Source organism: Oncorhynchus gorbuscha, linkage group LG21, assembly GCF_021184085.1.
Source record: "Oncorhynchus gorbuscha isolate QuinsamMale2020 ecotype Even-year linkage group LG21, OgorEven_v1.0, whole genome shotgun sequence".
NCBI lineage: Eukaryota > Metazoa > Chordata > Actinopteri > Salmoniformes > Salmonidae > Oncorhynchus > Oncorhynchus gorbuscha.
Genome location: NC_060193.1, coordinates 2,114,157 through 2,131,748, shown reverse-complemented (window position 1 = coordinate 2,131,748; position 17,592 = coordinate 2,114,157). Strand labels below are relative to the sequence as shown.

The following is a 17,592-nucleotide window of genomic DNA, read 5'->3' as shown; positions in this document are numbered from 1 at the left end:
CTCTCCTAGGACTAGCCAGGAAGGAGGCTCCGTGAACCGGGCATGGGTAGAACCTATAGGTAAGAGGCTAAGAGGAGCCTGCTGCAGACTGAGTAAGAGGAGAACCTCCAGGTGCTGGTGGTTGGAGGTGCTGTTGGAGGCTACAGCACCATGGAACAATACCAGCTGATGCTGGAGAACCTTTACCTAGGGGAGGGGGAGGACATATAGGGGGGGTTAGTGGGAAAATGAGGGGAGGGAGAGGAGAACCTATGAATGAGTATGTTCCATTCAAATAGGCCACCCCCCTCTCCCTGTTCCCTCCAGGGTGGCTGTCAATAATGTCTGATCCCTGGCCATGACCCCACTCTCTGAGGGTGACTCAGTAGGAAGTGATCCCTGGCCATGACCCCACTCTCTGAGGGTGACTCGGTAGGAATTGATCCCTGGCCATGACCCCACTCTCTGAGGGTGACTCGGTAGGAAGTGATCCCTGGCCATGACCCCACTCTCTGAGGGTGACTCGGTAGGAATTGATCCCTGGCCATGACCCCACTCTCTGAGGGTGACTCGGTAGGAAGTGATCCCTGGGTCACGACCCCACTCTCTGAGGGTGACTCGGTAGGAATTGATCCCTGGCCATGACCCCACTCTCTGAGGGTGACTCGGTAGGAAGTGATCCCTGGGTCACGACCCCACTCTCTGAGGGTGACTCGGTAGGAATTGATCCCTGGCCATGACCCCACTCTCTGAGGGTGACTCGGTAGGAAGTGATCCCTGGTCATAAATGCACCCCCTATTTGACCCCGTCTCCTCACATCGTCTCCTTACCTTATTCTCCTCCAGTAGTTTGAGTTTGACTGACAGGTCGTTTCGGCTCTTCTCATACTTCTCTCTCTGGTTCTGGAAGGTTCTCTGGGCCTGCTCTAGTTTGGGGAGGGTGGCGGTGTCTCGAGGTCCCAGGTTCAAGTCCTCCAGGTCACAACGGTACGCATCATATTCTATCCTGTAAGACATTGGCCAATGTTTACATCCTGATGTGGCCCTCGAGCCAAAATGGTCGCTGGCCTAGCGAGATGACACAAAGGTTGTTGTGGTGCCTGGTCTCTCTGTGTGTGTGTGTGTGTGTGTGTGTGTGTGTGTGTGTGTGTGTGTGTGTGTGTGTGTGTGTGTGTGTGTGTGTGTGTGTGTGTGTGTGTGTGTGTGTGTGTGTGTGTGTGTGTGTGTGTGTGTGTGTGTGTGTGTGTGTGTGTACCTGTGTGTTTCGTGCGTGCGTGCGTGCGCGTGCGTGCGTGTGTGTGTGTGTGTGTGTGTGTGTGTGTAGTGTTACCTGGCTGTTTCACGTTAACCATGGTGTCCTCTATAGTTTTGTTAACCAGTGTGTTCATATCGGAGGTGAAAGAGTTCATAGCCGACACCATGACCTCTCCGCTCTTCGACAGGAACCGCTGGGTGTCCCCGTTCAGACCAAACTCTACCTGAGAGATGTAGACCAGAACAACAAAAACTGTTGAAAACATTCAAGTCTGTATTTGAAGCCTTATCCGGAAATTAGAATTAAATCAAAAATAAAAGCAATTGAGGATGGTGCTGGTCACTTCACCCCCATCTACAGGTTACCTCGACTGGCCGGGACCCCCGCACACTGACTCAGTACCGGTACCCCCGCACACTGACTCAGTACCCCCGCACACTGACTCAGTACCGGTACCCCCGCACACTGACTCAGTACCGGTACCCCCGCACACTGACTCAGTACCGGTACCCCGTTGTGAATTTAAGTATGCTCTCTCTAATTCTCTCTTTCTTTCTCTCTCTTTCTCAGAAGACCTGAGCCCTAGGACCATACCCAGACTAGAGGACCATACCCAGACTAGAGGACCATACCCAGACTAGAGGACCATACCCAGACTAGAGGACCATACCCAGACTAGAGGACCATACCCAGACTAGAGGACCATACCCAGACTAGAGGACCATACCCAGACTAGAGGACCATACCCAGACTAGAGGACCATACCCAGACTAGAGGACCATACCCAGACTAGAGGACCATACCCAGACTAGAGGACCATACCCAGACTAGAGGACCATACCCAGACTAGAGGACCATACCCAGACTAGAGGACCATACCCAGACTAGAGGACCATACCCAGACTAGAGGACCATACCCAGACTAGAGGACCATACCCAGACTAGAGGACCATACCCAGACTAGAGGACCATACCCAGACTACAGGACCATACCCCAGGACTACAGGACCATACCCCAGGACTACAGGACCATACCCCAGGACTACCTGGCCTGATGACTCCCTGCTGTCCCCAGTCCACCTGGACTTTTTTATTTTGTATTGTTTTTATTTAGTAAATATTTTCTTAAATATTCGTAACAATTTTTTTTAAACAGATTTTTCTTAAAACTGCATTGATGGTTAAGGGCTTGTAGTAAGCATTTCACTGTAAGGTCTACTACACCTGTTGTATTCAGCATTTCACTGTGAGGTCTACCACACCTGTTGTATTCGGCATTTCACTGTGAGGTCTACTACACCTGTTGTATTCAGCATTTCACTGTGAGGTCTACTACACATGTTGTATTCAGCATTTCACTGTGAGGTCTACTACACCTGTTGTATTCAGCATTTCACTGTGAGGTCTACTACACCTGTTGTATTCGGCATTTCACTGTGAGGTCTACTACACCTGTTGTATTCAGCATTTCACTGTGAGGTCTACTACACCTGTTGTATTTGCGCATGTGACTAAACGTTTGATTTGATTGGCTAGAGGACTGGTACCCAGGCTAGAGGACTGGTACCCAGGCTAGAGGACTGGTACCCAGGCTAGAGGACTGGTATCTAAACAGACTGGTACCCAAACTAGAGGACTGGTACCCAGGCTAGAGGACTGGTACCCAGGCTAGAGGACTGGTACCCAGGCTAGAGGACTGGTGCCCAGGCTAGAGGACTGGTGCCCAGGCTAGAGGACTGGTGCCCAGGCTAGAGGACTGGTACCCAGGCTAGAGGACTGGTGCCCAGGCTAGAGGACTGGTATCTAAACAGACTGGTACCCAGGCTAGAGGACTGGTACCCAGGCTAGAGGACTGGTATCTAAACAGACTGGTACCCAGGCTTGAGTACTGGTACCCAGGCTAGAGGACTAGTATCTAAACATACTGGTACCCAGACTAGAGGACTGGTACCCAGACTAGGGGACTAGTATCCAGACTAGGGGACTGGTACCCAGACTAGGGGACTGGTGCCCAGGCTAGAGGACTGGTGCCCAGGCTAGAGGACTGGTGCCCAGGCTAGAGGACTGGAGCCCAGGCTAGAAGACTGGAACCCAGGCTAGAGGACTGGTATCTAAACAGACTCGTACCCAGACTAGGGGACTGGTACCCAGACTAGTCCCAGACTAGGGGACTGGTACCCAGACTAGGGGACTGGTACCCAGACTAGGGGACTGGTACCCACGCTAGGGGACTGGTACCCAGGCTAGGGGACTGGTACCCAGGCTAGGGGACTGGTACCCAGGCTAGAGGACTGGTACCCAGGCTAGAGGACTGGTACCCAGGCTAGAGGACTGGTACCCAGGCTAGAGGACTGGTACCCAGACAAGAGGACTGGTAATCAGGCTAGAGGACTGGTACCCAGACTAGAGGACTGGTAATCAGGCTAGAGGACTGGTAATCAGGCTAGAGGACTGGTACCCAGACTAGAGGACTGATACCCAGACTAGAGGACTGGTACCCAGACTAGAGGACTGGTACCCAGGCTAGAGGACTGGTACCCAGGCTAGAGGACTGGTACTCAGACTAGAGAACTGGTATCTAAACAGACTGGTGCCCAAACTAGAGGACTGGCACCCAAACTAGAGGACTGATCCCCAGACTAGAGGACTGGTAATCAGGCTAGAGGACTGGTACCCAAACTAGAGGACTGGTACCCAAACTAGAGGACTGGTACCCAAACTAGAGGACTGGTACCCAGACTAGAGGACTGGTAATCAAGCTAGAGGACTGGTACCCAGACTAGAGGACTGGTACCCAGACTAGAGGACTGGTAATCAGGCTAGAGGACTGGTACCCAGGCTAGAGGACTGGTAATCAGGCTAGAGGACTGGTACCCAGACTAGAGGACTGGTACCCAGACTAGAGGACTGGTACCCAGACTAGAGGACTGGTAATCAGGCTAGAGGACTGGTACCCAGGCTAGAGGACTGGTACCCAGGCTAGAGGACTGGTACCCAGGCTAGAGGACTGGTCCCCAGGCTAGAGGACTGGTCCCCAGGCTAGAGGACTGGTACCCAAACTAGAGGACTGGTACCCAAACTAGAGGACTGGTACCCAGACTAGAGGACTGGTACCCAGGCTAGAGGACTGGTACTCAGACTAGAGGACTGGTATGTAAACAGACTGGTGCCCAAACTAGAAGACTGGTACCCAGACTAGAGGACTGGTACCCAGACTAGAAGACCCAGACTAGAGGACTGGTACCCAGACTAGAGGACTGGTACCCAGACTAGAGGACTGGTACCCAGACTAGAGGACTGGTACCCAGACTAGAGGACTGGTACCCAGACTAGAGGACTGTTACCCAGGCTAGAGGACTGGTACCCAGACTAGAGGACTGGTACCCAGACTAGAGGACTGGTACCCAGACTAGAGGACTGGTACCCAGGCTAGAGGACTGGTACTCAGACTAGAGGACTGGTATGTAAACAGACTGGTGCCCAAACTAGAAGACTGGCACCCAAACTAGAGGACTGGCACCCAAACTAGAGGACTGGTCCCTGACTAGAGGACTGGTCCCCCGACTAGAGGACTGGTCCCCCGACTAGAGGACTGGTCCCCCGACTAGAGGACTGGTCCCCCAACGAGAGGACTGGTCCCCCAACGAGAGGACTGGTCCCCCAACGAGAGGACTGGTCCCCCCCAACTAGAGGACTGGTCCCCCCCAACTAGAGGACTGGTCCCCCCCAACTAGAGGACTGGTACCCAGGCTATAGGACTGATACCCAAACTAGAGGAATGTTCTTTCAAAATAAAATGTATTAAAATCTCTCACGTGTAGTGGCGGCGTTTTGAGGCTGAGCTCGGTGAAGGCATCGCCCAGAGTCCTTTGCGTCTGTGTGACCTGGGCGAGCTGCGTGGCGAGTGTCTGGGCCAGGCAGGTCACGTGATCATAACGGCGGCGGTCATCACGGAGAATGTCGATGCGGGCCTCGAGTTCTGGGTCGACCGTACGGGATCCACGACCCATCTTCTCTGACAGAACCTGCTTCGTACACTGGGGGGGGGGGGGAGAGGAGGGAAGGGCAGAAGGGGGAGTAAGGAATGGAGAGGGAGGAGAGGAAGAGAGAGAGATGTGACATGCAGGACAAGCAGAGAAAGGAGTTTCTTGAAGAATAACTAGCTCTTCCCCTCCTCCCTCCCCCTCATCTCTCCCTCCCTCCCTCCCTCCCTTTCCTTCCCCCATCCCTCTCTCTTTCACCCCCTCCCTCCCTTTCCTTCCCCCGCCCTCTCTCCCTTTCCTTCCCACCTCCCTCTCTCTTTCACGCCCCCCCTCCCTATCTCCCTCCCCCTCTCTCTCACCTTATAAGTAGTGATGCTCCATTTGCGAACCTGTTCCAGTTTCTCGATGGCGGGCATTTTCTGGTTTCCCGTGACAACCACTGGTCCTGTGGTTGGCTTCCGTGAACCTAGATGGTAGAGGCCCAAACAGAGATAATATTAGACGAAAAACAGATTTTAAAAACATACATTTGTTTACCATCACATATCTCTGGAATGCTGGGAAGACTGTTGAACAGACCAAAATTAAACATCACTTGGAGCTGATTTGCTGTTGTATAGAGTATACTATATTAGTATTAGTAGTAGTAGTATAGTATATTAGTATTAGTATAGTATATTAGTAGTAGTAGTAGTAGTATAGTATATTAGTATTAGTATTAGTATAGTATATTAGTAGTAGTAGTATATTAGTATAAGTAGTAGTAGTAGTAGTATAGTATATTAGTAGTAGTATAGTATATTAGTATTAGTATAGTATATTAGTAGTAGTAGTATAGTATATTAGTATTAGTATTAGTATAGTATATTAGTAGTAGTAGTAGTATAGTATATTAGTATTAGTAGTAGTAGTAGTAGTATAGTATATTAGTAGTAGTAGTAGTATAGTGTATTAGTATTAGTAGTAGTAGTATATTAGTATTAGTAGTAGTAGTATAGTATAGTATATTAGTATTAGTAGTAGTAGTATAGTATATTAGTATAGTATATTAGTAGTAGTAGTATATTAGTATAAGTAGTAGTAGTAGTAGTATAGTATATTAGTATTAGTAGTAGTAGTAGTAGTATAGTATATTAGCAGTAGCAGTAGTATAGTGTATTAGTATTAGTAGTAGTATATTAGTATTAGTAGTAGTAGTATAGTATATTAGTATTAGTAGTAGTAGTAGTAGTATATTAGTATTAGTAGTAGTAGTATAGTATATTAGTATTAGTATTAGTATAGTATATTATTAGTAGCAGTATATTAGTATAAGTAGCAGTAGTATAGTATATTAGTATTAGCAGCAGCAGTAGTAGCATATTAGCAGCAGCAGCAGTAGTAGTAGTATAGTGTATTAGCAGCAGCAGTATATTAGTATTAGTAGTAGTAGTAGTATAGTATATAGCAGTATTAGTAGTAGTAGTACAGTATATTAGTATTAGTATTAGTATAGTATATTAGTAGTAGTAGTATAGTATATTAGTATAAGCAGTAGCAGTAGCAGTATAGTATATTAGTATTAGTAGTAGTAGCAGCAGCATAGTATATTAGTAGTAGTAGTAGTATAGTGTATTAGTATTAGTAGTAGTAGTATATTAGTATTAGTAGTAGTATAGTGTATTAGTATTAGCAGTAGCATAGTATAGTGTATTAGTAGCAGCAGTAGTATAGTGTACCAGCAGCAGCAGTAGTAGTATAGTATATTATTATTATTAGTAGTGTAGTATATTAGTATTAGCAGTAGCAGCAGTATAGTGTAGCAGCAGTAGTATTAGTAGTAGCATAGTATATTAGTATTAGAAGTAGTAGTAGTAGTATAGTGTATTAGTAGTAGTAGTATAGTGTATTAGCAGTAGCAGTAGTATAGTATATTAGTAGTAGTAGTAGTATAGTATATTAGTAGTAGTAGTAGTATAGTGTATTAGTATTAGCAGCAGTATAGTGTATTAGTAGTCGTAGTAGTACAGTATATTAGCAGTAGTAGTAGTGTATATTAGTAGTAGTAGTAGTGTATATTAGTAGTAGTAGTATAGTGTATTAGTAGTCGTAGTAGTATAGTATATTAGCAGCAGTAGTAGTAGTATAGTATATTAGCAGTAGTATAGTATATTAGTATTAGTAGTATAGTATATTAGTATTAGTAGCAGTATAGTGTATTAGTAGTCGTAGCAGTATAGTATATTAGCAGCAGTAGTAGTATAGTATATTAGCAGTAGTACAGTATATTAGTAGTAGTAGTAGTATAGTATATTAGTATTAGCAGTAGTATAGTGTATTAGTAGTCGTAGTAGTATAGTATATTAGTAGTAGCAGTAGTATAGTATATTAGTGGCAGTAGTATTATAGTATATTAGTGGTAGTAGTATTATAGTGTATTAGCAGTAGCAGTAGTACAGTATATTAGCAGTAGCAGTAGTATAGTGTATTAGCAGTAGCAGTAGCAGTATATTAGCAGCAGTAGCATAGTATATTAGTATTAGCAGCAGTATAGTGTATTAGTATTAGCATAGTGTATTCAGTAGCAGCAGCAGCAGTAGCAGTGTATTAGCAGCAGCAGTAGCAGTATATTAGTAGCAGCAGCAGCAGTATTAGTAGCAGCAGTATTCCAGCAGCAGCAGCAGCAGTATAGTGTATTAGTAGCAGCAGCAGCAGTAGCAGCAGCAGCAGCAGTAGCAGCAGCAGTAGTATAGTGTAGCAGCAGTAGTATTAGCAGTAGCATTAGTATAGTGCATCAGTAGCAGCAGCAGCAGCAGTATCAGTGCAGCAGCAGCAGCAGCATATTAGTAGTAGCAGCAGCAGCAGCAGTAGCAGTGTATTAGCAGCAGCAGTATATTAGCAGTAGCAGCAGCAGCAGCAGCAGCAGCAGCAGCAGCACAGTGTACCAGCAGCAGCAGCAGCAGTATATTAGCAGCAGCAGCAGCAGCAGCAGCACAGTGTATTAGCAGCAGCAGCAGCAGCATATTAGCAGCAGCAGCAGCAGCAGCAGCAGTATAGTGCATTAGCAGCAGCAGTATATTAGTAGCAGCAGCAGCAGCAGCAGCAGCATAGCAGTATTAGCAGCAGCAGCAGCACAGTATATTAGTAGCAGCAGCAGCAGCAGTAGCAGCAGCAGCATTAGTAGCAGCAGCAGTAGCAGCAGTAGCAGTATAGTGCAGCAGCAGCAGCAGTACAGTATAGCAGCAGCAGCATATAGCAGCAGCAGCAGCAGCAGTACAGTGCAGCAGCAGCAGCAGCAGCAGCAGCAGTGCATTAGCAGCAGCAGCAGTAGTAGCATTAGTAGCAGCAGCAGCAGCAGCAGCAGCAGCAGCATCAGCAGCAGCAGCAGCAGCAGTATAGTGTACAGCAGCAGCAGCAGCAGTATATTAGCAGCAGCAGCAGCAGCAGCAGCAGCAGCAGCAGTGTAGCAGCAGCAGCAGCAGCAGCATATAGCATAGCAGCATTAGCAGCAGCAGCATAGTGTATTAGCAGCAGCAGCAGCAGTACAGTGTAGCAGCAGCAGCAGCAGCAGCAGCATTAGCAGCAGCAGCAGCAGCAGTATTAGTATAGTATTCAGCAGTAGCAGCAGCAGTATAGTGCATTAGCAGCAGCAGCAGCAGTATAGCAGCAGCAGCAGCAGCAGCAGCAGTAGCACAGTGTAGCAGCAGTAGTAGCAGTAGCAGCAGCAGTGCATTCGTAGCAGCAGCAGCAGCAGTATAGTGCATTAGCAGCAGCAGTAGTAGCACAGCAGCAGCAGTAGCAGCAGCAGCAGCAGCAGTGTATTAGTAGTAGCAGTATATTAGTAGCAGCAGCAGCAGCAGCAGCAGCAGCAGTGTAGCAGCAGCAGCAGCAGTAGTAGCAGCAGCAGCAGCAGCAGCAGCAGCAGCAGCAGCAGCAGCAGCAGCAGCAGCAGCATAGCAGCAGCAGCAGCAGCAGCAGCAGCAGCAGCAGCATTAGCAGCAGCAGCATATTAGCAGCAGCAGCAGCAGCAGCAGCAGCAGCAGTGTAACAGCAGCAGTAGTAGCAGCAGCAGCAGCATATTAGCAGCAGCAGCAGCAGTAGTAGCAGTGTATTACAGTAGCAGCAGCAGTTAGCAGCAGCAGTAGTATAGTGCAGCAGCAGCAGCAGCATAGTATATTTTATATAGCGTATTAGTAGTAGCATAGTGTATTAGTAGTAGTAGTAGTAGTAGCAGCAGCAGTAGTAGCAGCAGCATATTAGTAGCAGCAGCAGCAGCAGCAGCAGCAGTGCAGCAGCAGCAGCAGCAGCAGCAGCACAGCAGCAGCAGCAGCAGCAGCAGCAGCAGCAGCAGCAGCAGCAGCAGCAGTAGCAGCAGCAGCAGCAGCAGCAGCAGCAGCAGCAGCAGCAGCAGCAGCAGCACAGCAGCAGCAGCAGCAGCAGCAGCAGCAGCAGCAGCAGCAGCAGCAGCAGCAGCAGCAGCAGCAGCATCCAGCAGCAGCAGCAGCAGCAGCAGCAGCAGCAGCAGCAGCAGCAGCAGCAGTAGCAGCGCAGCAGCAGCAGCAGCAGCAGCAGCAGCAGCAGCAGCAGCAGCAGCAGCAGCAGCAGCAGCAGTACAGTAGCAGTAGCAGCAGCAGCAGCAGCAGCAGCAGCAGCAGCAGCAGCAGCAGCAGCAGCAGCAGCAGCAGCAGCAGCATAGCAGCATTAGCAGCAGCAGCAGCAGCAGCAGCATTAGCAGCAGCAGCAGCAGCAGCAGCAGCAGCAGCAGCAGCAGCAGCAGCAGCAGCAGCAGCAGCAGCAGCAGCAGCAGCAGCAGCAGCAGCAGCAGCAGCAGCAGCAGCAGCAGCAGCAGCAGCAGCAGTAGCAGCAGTGCAGCAGCAGCAGCAGCAGCAGTAGCAGCATAGTGCATTAGCAGCAGCAGCAGCAGCAGCAGTAGCAGCAGCAGTAGCAGCAGTGTAGTACAGCAGTAGCAGTATAGCAGCAGCAGCAGCAGTAGCAGTAGTAGTATAGCAGCAGCAGCAGCAGCAGCAGCAGTAGTAGTAGTAGCAGCAGCAGCAGCAGTAGTAGCAGCAGCAGTAGTAGCAGCAGTAGTAGCAGCAGCAGTAGCAGCAGCAGCAGCAGCAGCAGCAGCAGCAGCAGTAGCAGCAGCAGCAGTACAGCAGCAGTATAGCAGCAGTAGCAGTAGTAGCAGCAGCAGCAGCAGCAGCACAGTAGTAGCAGTAGTAGTAGCAGCAGCAGCAGCAGCAGCAGCAGCAGCAGTAGTAGTAGTAGCAGCAGCAGCAGCAGCAGCAGCAGCAGTAGCAGCAGCAGTATAGCAGCAGCAGTAGCAGCAGCAGCAGTAGCAGTAGTATAGTGTAGCAGCAGTAGCAGCAGCAGCAGCAGCAGTATTAGCAGTAGCAGTGTATTAGCAGCAGCAGTAGCAGTAGTAGTAGCAGCAGCAGCAGCAGTAGCAGCAGCAGTAGTAGTATAGTGTATTAGTAGCAGCAGTAGCAGTAGCAGCAGCAGCAGCAGTAGCAGCAGCAGCAGCAGCAGTAGCAGCATATTAGTAGCAGCAGCAGTAGTAGCAGCAGTAGCAGCAGCAGCAGCAGCAGCAGCAGCAGTATAGTATATTAGTAGTAGTAGCAGCAGCAGCAGTAGTAGCAGCAGTAGTAGTAGCAGCAGCAGCAGTATTAGTAGCAGCAGCAGCAGCAGTAGCAGCAGCAGTAGTGCAGCAGCAGCAGCAGCAGTATAGTGTATTAGCAGCAGCAGTAGCAGCAGCAGCAGTATAGTGTATTAGTAGCAGCAGTAGTAGTAGTAGTAGTATAGTGTAGCAGCAGTAGCAGTAGTAGTATAGTGTATTAGTAGCAGCAGTAGTAGCAGTAGTAGTAGTAGCAGTAGTATAGTGTAGCAGCAGCAGTAGTAGTAGTAGTAGTATAGTGTATTAGTAGCAGTAGTAGTAGTATAGTGTATTAGTAGTAGTAGTAGTAGTAGTAGTAGTATAGTGTATTAGTAGTAGTAGTAGTAGTATAGTGTATTAGTAGTAGTAGTAGTAGTAGTAGTAGTATAGTGTATTAGTAGTAGTAGTAGTAGTATAGTGTATTAGTAGTAGTAGTAGTAGTAGTAGTAGTAGTAGTATAGTGTATTAGTAGTAGTAGTAGTAGTAGTAGTAGTAGTAGTAGTAGTAGTAGTAGTAGTAGTAGTAGTAGTAGTAGTAGTAGTAGTAGTAGTAGTAGTAGTATAGTATATTTTATAGAGCCAAGTTATCGTTAGTCTTTGTGGATTCATTATTACTGTTTTACTTTTCTATTATTTCTCCATTTTCTGCGTTGTTGGGAAGGACCCATAAGTCAGCATTTCACTGTTAGTCCACACCTGTTGTTTACCAAGCATGTGACAAATAAAATTAGATTTTTAGTCTTATATTTAAAAAAATAAAATGAAAAAAAGAAGAGTATTATTATTATTATTTTTGCTTAGAAAACCTGGGGGTCCAAATTAAAAAGTGCCAAATTCAGCCCACGGGCCACTAGTTTGGGACCACTGCTATAGGGTCTGGGGTGAGAGGTCAGGGGTGAGAGGGTGATTCATTGATTTTATTGCTGCCTTACCCTCATCGGGTTCTGTGTTGTCCTCGACAACGGACTCCTTCTGGTAGGAAGTGAAAACAGACAGAATGAAAGAATAGAACACCTGTGCTGAGTCACCTTACAGTCCGGACACACTGAGTCACCTCTACCTGCTGCACACAGTAACGTCACCTTGGACAAACACTGCTGTGTGTGTGTGTGTGTGTGTGTGTGTGTGTGTGTGTGTGTGTGTGTGTGTGTGTGTGTGTGTGTGTGTGTGTGTGTGTGTGTGTGTGTGTGTGTGTGTGTGTGTGTGTGTGTGTGTGTGTGTGTGTGTGTGTGTGTGTGTGTGTGTGTGTGTGTGTGTGTGTGTGTGTGTGTGTGTGTGTGTGTGTGTGTGTGTGCAAAAAGAAGAAAGACAAAACAGAGAGAGAGTAGACAGAGAGACTGGGAGGTTAGCAGACAGAGAGGTTTAGCAGACAGAGAGACGGGGAGGTTAGCAGACAGAGAGACGGGGAGGTTAGCAGACAGAGAGACGGGGAGGTTAGCAGACAGAGAGACGGGGAGGTTAGCAGACAGAGAGACGGGGAGGTTAGCAGACAGAGAGACGGGGAGGTTAGCAGACAGAGAGACGGGGAGGTTAGCAGACAGAGAGACGGGGAGGTTAGCAGACACGGGGAGGTTAGCAGACAGAGAGACGGGGAGGTTAGCAGACAGAGAGACGGGGAGGTTAGCAGACAGAGAGACGGGGAGGTTAGCAGACAGAGAGACGGGGAGGTTAGCAGACAGAGACGGGGAGGTTAGCAGACAGAGAGGTTTAGCAGACAGAGAGGTTTAGCAGACAGAGAGACGGGGAGGTTAGCAGACAGAGAGACGGGGAGGTTAGCAGACAGAGAGACGGGGAGGTTAGCAGACAGAGAGACGGGGAGGTTAGCAGACAGAGAGGTTTAGCAGACAGAGAGGTTTAGCAGACAGAGAGACGGGGAGGTTAGCAGACAGAGAGACTGGGAGGTTAGCAGACAGAGAGACGGGGAGGTTAGCAGACAGAGAGACAGGGAGGTTAGCAGACAGAGAGACAGGGAGGTTAGCAGACCGAGAGACGGGGAGGTTAGCAGACAGAGATACGGGGAGGTTAGCAGACAGAGAGACGGGGAGGTTAGCAGACAGAGAGACTGGGAGGTTTAGCAGACAGAGAGACGGGGAGGTTTAGCAGACCAAGAGACGGGGAGGTTTAGCAGACAGAGAGACTGGGAGGTTAGCAGACAGAGAGACGGGGAGGTTAGCAGACAGAGAGACGGGGAGGTTAGCAGACAGAGAGACGGGGAGGTTAGCAGACAGAGAGGTTTAGCAGACAGAGAGACGGGGAGGTTAGCAGACAGAGAGACGGGGAGGTTAGCAGACAGAGAGGTTTAGCAGACAGAGAGGTTTAGCAGACAGAGAGACGGGGAGGTTAGCAGACAGAGAGACGGGGAGGTTAGCAGACAGAGAGACGGGGAGGTTAGCAGACAGAGAGACGGGGAGGTTAGCAGACAGAGAGGTTTAGCAGACAGAGAGGTTTAGCAGACAGAGAGACGGGGAGGTTAGCAGACAGAGAGACTGGGAGGTTAGCAGACAGAGAGACGGGGAGGTTAGCAGACAGAGAGACTGGGAGGTTTAGCAGACAGAGAGACGGGGAGGTTTAGCAGACCAAGAGACGGGGAGGTTTAGCAGACAGAGAGACTGGGAGGTTAGCAGACAGAGAGACGGGGAGGTTAGCAGACCAAGAGACGGGGAGGTTAGCAGACAGAGAGGTTTAGCAGACCGAGAGACGGGGAGGTTAGCAGACCAAGAGACGGGGAGGTTAGCAGACAGAGGTTTAGCAGACCGAGAGACGGGGAGGTTAGCAGACCAAGAGACGGGGAGGTTAGCAGACAGAGAGGTTTAGCAGACCGAGAGACGGGGAGCTGTGTGTGTGCGTTTGCTACTTCAGTGCCACAGGTGAGTCACCTGTTGATGACATCCTTGTGCCACACCCTTTACCTGACACATCACTGGACAAATCGCTGGACAATGGTACTCTTATCTCATAAATACACTGATCAGAACAGTGGACAGGCTGAATGAACCAGTGATGTTACTCATCCGTTCTACATAGTATGAAGCTGATAGGCACTAAATACTGATATCCTTGACATGATGCAGTGTTATAATATTACATACTATATTTAACATAAACACATTGTTCATATTGTTAAAAGTAGACTCCGGGATCTGGAAACCTCTCCAATGGTCACTTTTAAATCTTTTTCCATTTACCCAAATTGATTCTGGAAGAATATCCAGAGGAGACCATAGAGAGACTCCGGGTTTTGTCGTTTTTAAAATCACAGAATGACGTTTTTATATGTCCTCTTCTTGTTCCAAACATATTATCATCAACACTCAGTAGTGCCCTGGATACATGGTAGTTCTTACCATGTGGATGGCCTCCTGTCCACCAGACCCTTCTTCCTCGCTGGGTATGAGGGTCTCCCCTCTCTGGTTCTCCCCCTCCACCATCATCCTTCCTTTCTTTGTACAGAATACACATTTTATAGACAGTCAAACCCGGAGAAGTTGAAACATGGAAATATAAATATTAGATTCTACTTCCTTTCATTTTGAGCTGAACACTTCCTTTTGAGTGCCGTGCCCCTCCTCTCCTCCTCTCTGACTGAGCTATAATCCTCTCCTCCTCCTCCTCTCTGACTGAGCTTTAATCCTCTCCTCCTTCTCCTCTCTGACTGAGCTTTAATCCTCTCCTCCTCCTCCTCCTCTCTGACTGAGCTTTAATCCTCTCCTCCTCCTCCTCCTCTCTGACTGAGCTTTAATCCTCTCCTCCTCCTCCTCCTCTCTGACTGAGCTTTAATCCTCTCCTCCTCCTCCTCCTCTCTGACTGAGCTTTAATCCTCTTCTCCTCCTTCTCCTCTCTGACTGAGCTTTACTCTTCTCCTCCTTCTCCTCTCTGACTGAGCTATAATCCTCTCCTCCTCCTCCTCCTCTCTGACTGAGCTTTAATCCTCTCCTCCTCCTCTCTGACTGAGCTTTAATCCTCTCCTCCTCCTCCTCTCTGACTTAGCTTTAATCCTCTCCTCCTCCTCCTCCTCCTCCTCTCTGACTGAGCTTTAATCCTCTCCTCCTCCTCCTCCTCCTCCTCCTCCTCCTCCTCCTCCTCTCTGACTGAGCTTTAGTCCTCTCCTCCTCCTCTCTGACTGAGCTTTAATCCTCTCCTCCTCCTCTCTGACTGAGCTTTAATCCTCTCCTCCTCCTCCTCCTCTCTGACTGAGCTTTAATCCTCTCCTCCTCCTCCTCTCTGACTGAGCTTTAATCCTCTCCTCCTCCTCCTCTCTGACTGAGCTTTAATCCTCTCCTCCTCCTCCTCTCTGACTGAGCTTTAATCCTCTCCTCCTCCTCTCTGACTGAGCTTTAATCCCCTCCTCCTCCTCCTCCTCCTCCTCTCTGACTGAGCTTTAATCCTCTCCTCCTCCTCTCTGACTGAGCTTTAATCCTCTCCTCCTCCTCCTCCTCTCTGACTGAGCTTTAATCCTCTCCTCCTCCTCTCTGACTGAGCTTTAATCCTCTCCTCCTCCTCCTCTCTGACTTAGCTTTAATCCCTCCTCCTCCTCCTCCTCCTCCTCCTCCTCCTCTCTGACTGAGCTTTAATCCTCTCCTCCTCCTCCTCCTCTCTGACTGAGCTTTAGTCCTCTCCTCCTCCTCTCTGACTGAGCTTTAATCCTCTCCTCCTCCTCTCTGACTGAGCTTTAATCCTCTCCTCCTCCTCCTCTCTGACTGAGCTTTACTCTTCTCCTCCTCCTCCTCCTCTCTGACTGAGCTTTAATCCTCTCCTCCTCCTCCTCCTCTCTGACTGAGCTTTAATCCTCTCCTCCTCCTCTCTGACTGAGCTTTAATCCTCTCCTCCTCCTCCTCTCTGACTGAGCTTTAATCCTCTCCTCCTCCTCCTCTCTGACTGAGCTTTACTCTTCTCTCCTCCTCTCTGACTGAGCTTTACTCTTCTCCTCGCTGACTGAGCCTTCCTACTCTCCCCTTCAGCTGTCCAACTACCACAGGGTCGGTCTGGTTTGGTTAGCATACACTGCCACCTGCGGTTATTCACCAACACTACAAACACACACGTAAACTAGTAACGTTACTGTTGTTGTCATTCAATGACAGAATAGTTGTCTCGTAAATCATTTGTATAACAACCGGATAAAATGTCTATAATTCTAGTATAATAAGCTTGGCCCATTGCAAATAGCCCCCCAATAAACATTCACAACACACATAGTTACTGGCCATTCATATTATACAACAAGTTGGCCAGGGCAGTGAGGGGTTTCGTTGTCTTCCTCTCATCTGACTACTAGTCACACGACGGACAGATAGTCATATCAATTAGAAATCATTCGCAATCCATTTCTCTATACAACATCCGCTGTTTCCGCGATTAGAAGTAGAAGTTAGGCCTGTTTAAAGTACAACTTGTCGGCTACTTACTCGTTGTTAGTTATGAATGTCTCCTGGCGAACAAAACGTAAACAACGACCAGAAAAGTTTGCAAAGTTTTACCTTCTATTTCTTTCGGATGTATTTCTTCGTCCGTTTTCTTTGGATTTAATCTCTAGATCAATGTCAAACTGCGCCAGGAAACTATTAGAGACTTTGGGACAAAAGTACAATTGGAACTTTTCGGAAAACCGGAAATGTAAAACAAAATATCAAAACTACATTCAAATCCCGGAAGTATTTCTACCTTGCTGTGCGTAAGGTCGTAACTAGTTAACACAGCCACAAATTCATTAACAAACCGACTATTTCTAGAATTGATCTTCTTAAAATCGGATTTTAAATCGAACCTTAACCACACTGACAACTTTATGGCTAATCCCAAACTTAAATTAAGATTTTAAAAAACGAAGTTTTGTTTTCTAGAATTATTACTGTCGCCAAATTTGTACTTTCTGGCTGTGCTATCTAGTAAGAATCTGTGCGGAGCCACAATGTAGGAGAAGCGTCAAGGGACGTTTTTTTTCCTGAATAATCTGAGACTACATTTCTTCTTCTTTTTATTTTTTAAATCATCATCAATGTGAACCCAAAGGTTCACCAGGGCCCAGTTGATCTAAAAGTATCTGGATTTCGTCTCTCAAATAGGATTAAATGGGGACTGAATGGGGACTTCCTTCTATTCATTCCATTTCTATGTTATCTGATCGGCGAAATCGAGATAGATCACGTTAGAAAAACTAGGCCACAGAGTTGCTCGATCACCTATCATAGGACCATGTAACAAAATAACTCTAGACCGTCCCCTCGCCCATACCCAGGGACCCTCTGCACACATCAACAACAGTCACCCCTCGAAGCATCGTTACCCATCGCTCCACAAAAGCCGCGGCCCTTGCAGAGCAAGGGGACCTACTACTTCAAGGGCTCAGAGCGAGTGACGTCACCGATTGAAACGCTATTTAGCGCGCACCACCGCTAACTAAGCTAGCCGTTTCACATCCGTTACATGTGTCACCACGTTTCAATAAATACATGATGTTATTCTTCCTGTAAACAACTCATCTCCCAACCTAGATAGCAGAATACTGTCAATAAGTTGTACAAATATTAATCTGAAAGGTATTTACCCCCAAAACTGATCTGGGACGAGGCTAGCACTTCTGACGTCAATGGAACTTCCTGTTTTAATAAAGTTTTTAAAAATTAAACAACGGCCGTTGAGATGCTCGTTTTTTGGTCCCGGGTGTCTAAGTAAAAGTTGAACACTTTACAGTGGGATAAATCCTTTGGGGGTGGCACACTTAGTTGCTGGAGGGCTTTGGGGGTG

The 17,592-nt window shown here is 48.0% G+C and overlaps 1 protein-coding gene across 1 annotated transcript; it reads right to left on the bottom strand.

Annotated features, from left to right (window-relative positions):
* Nucleotides 1-11: 11 nt before the first annotated feature.
* On the bottom strand, nucleotides 12-16,490 carry LOC124008832 (arfaptin-1-like). The gene is made up of 9 exons (XM_046320404.1): nucleotides 16,326-16,490; nucleotides 14,193-14,288; nucleotides 11,781-11,820; nucleotides 5,577-5,683; nucleotides 5,050-5,271; nucleotides 1,310-1,457; nucleotides 811-1,013; nucleotides 106-186; nucleotides 12-53 (listed from the first exon to the last, which is right to left on the bottom strand). Exons 2-9 carry the CDS (start codon nucleotides 14,277-14,279, stop codon nucleotides 12-14), a joined length of 930 nt encoding a protein of 309 aa, XP_046176360.1. The 5' UTR covers nucleotides 14,280-14,288; nucleotides 16,326-16,490.
* Between the last annotated feature and the right edge of the window lie 1,102 nt (nucleotides 16,491-17,592).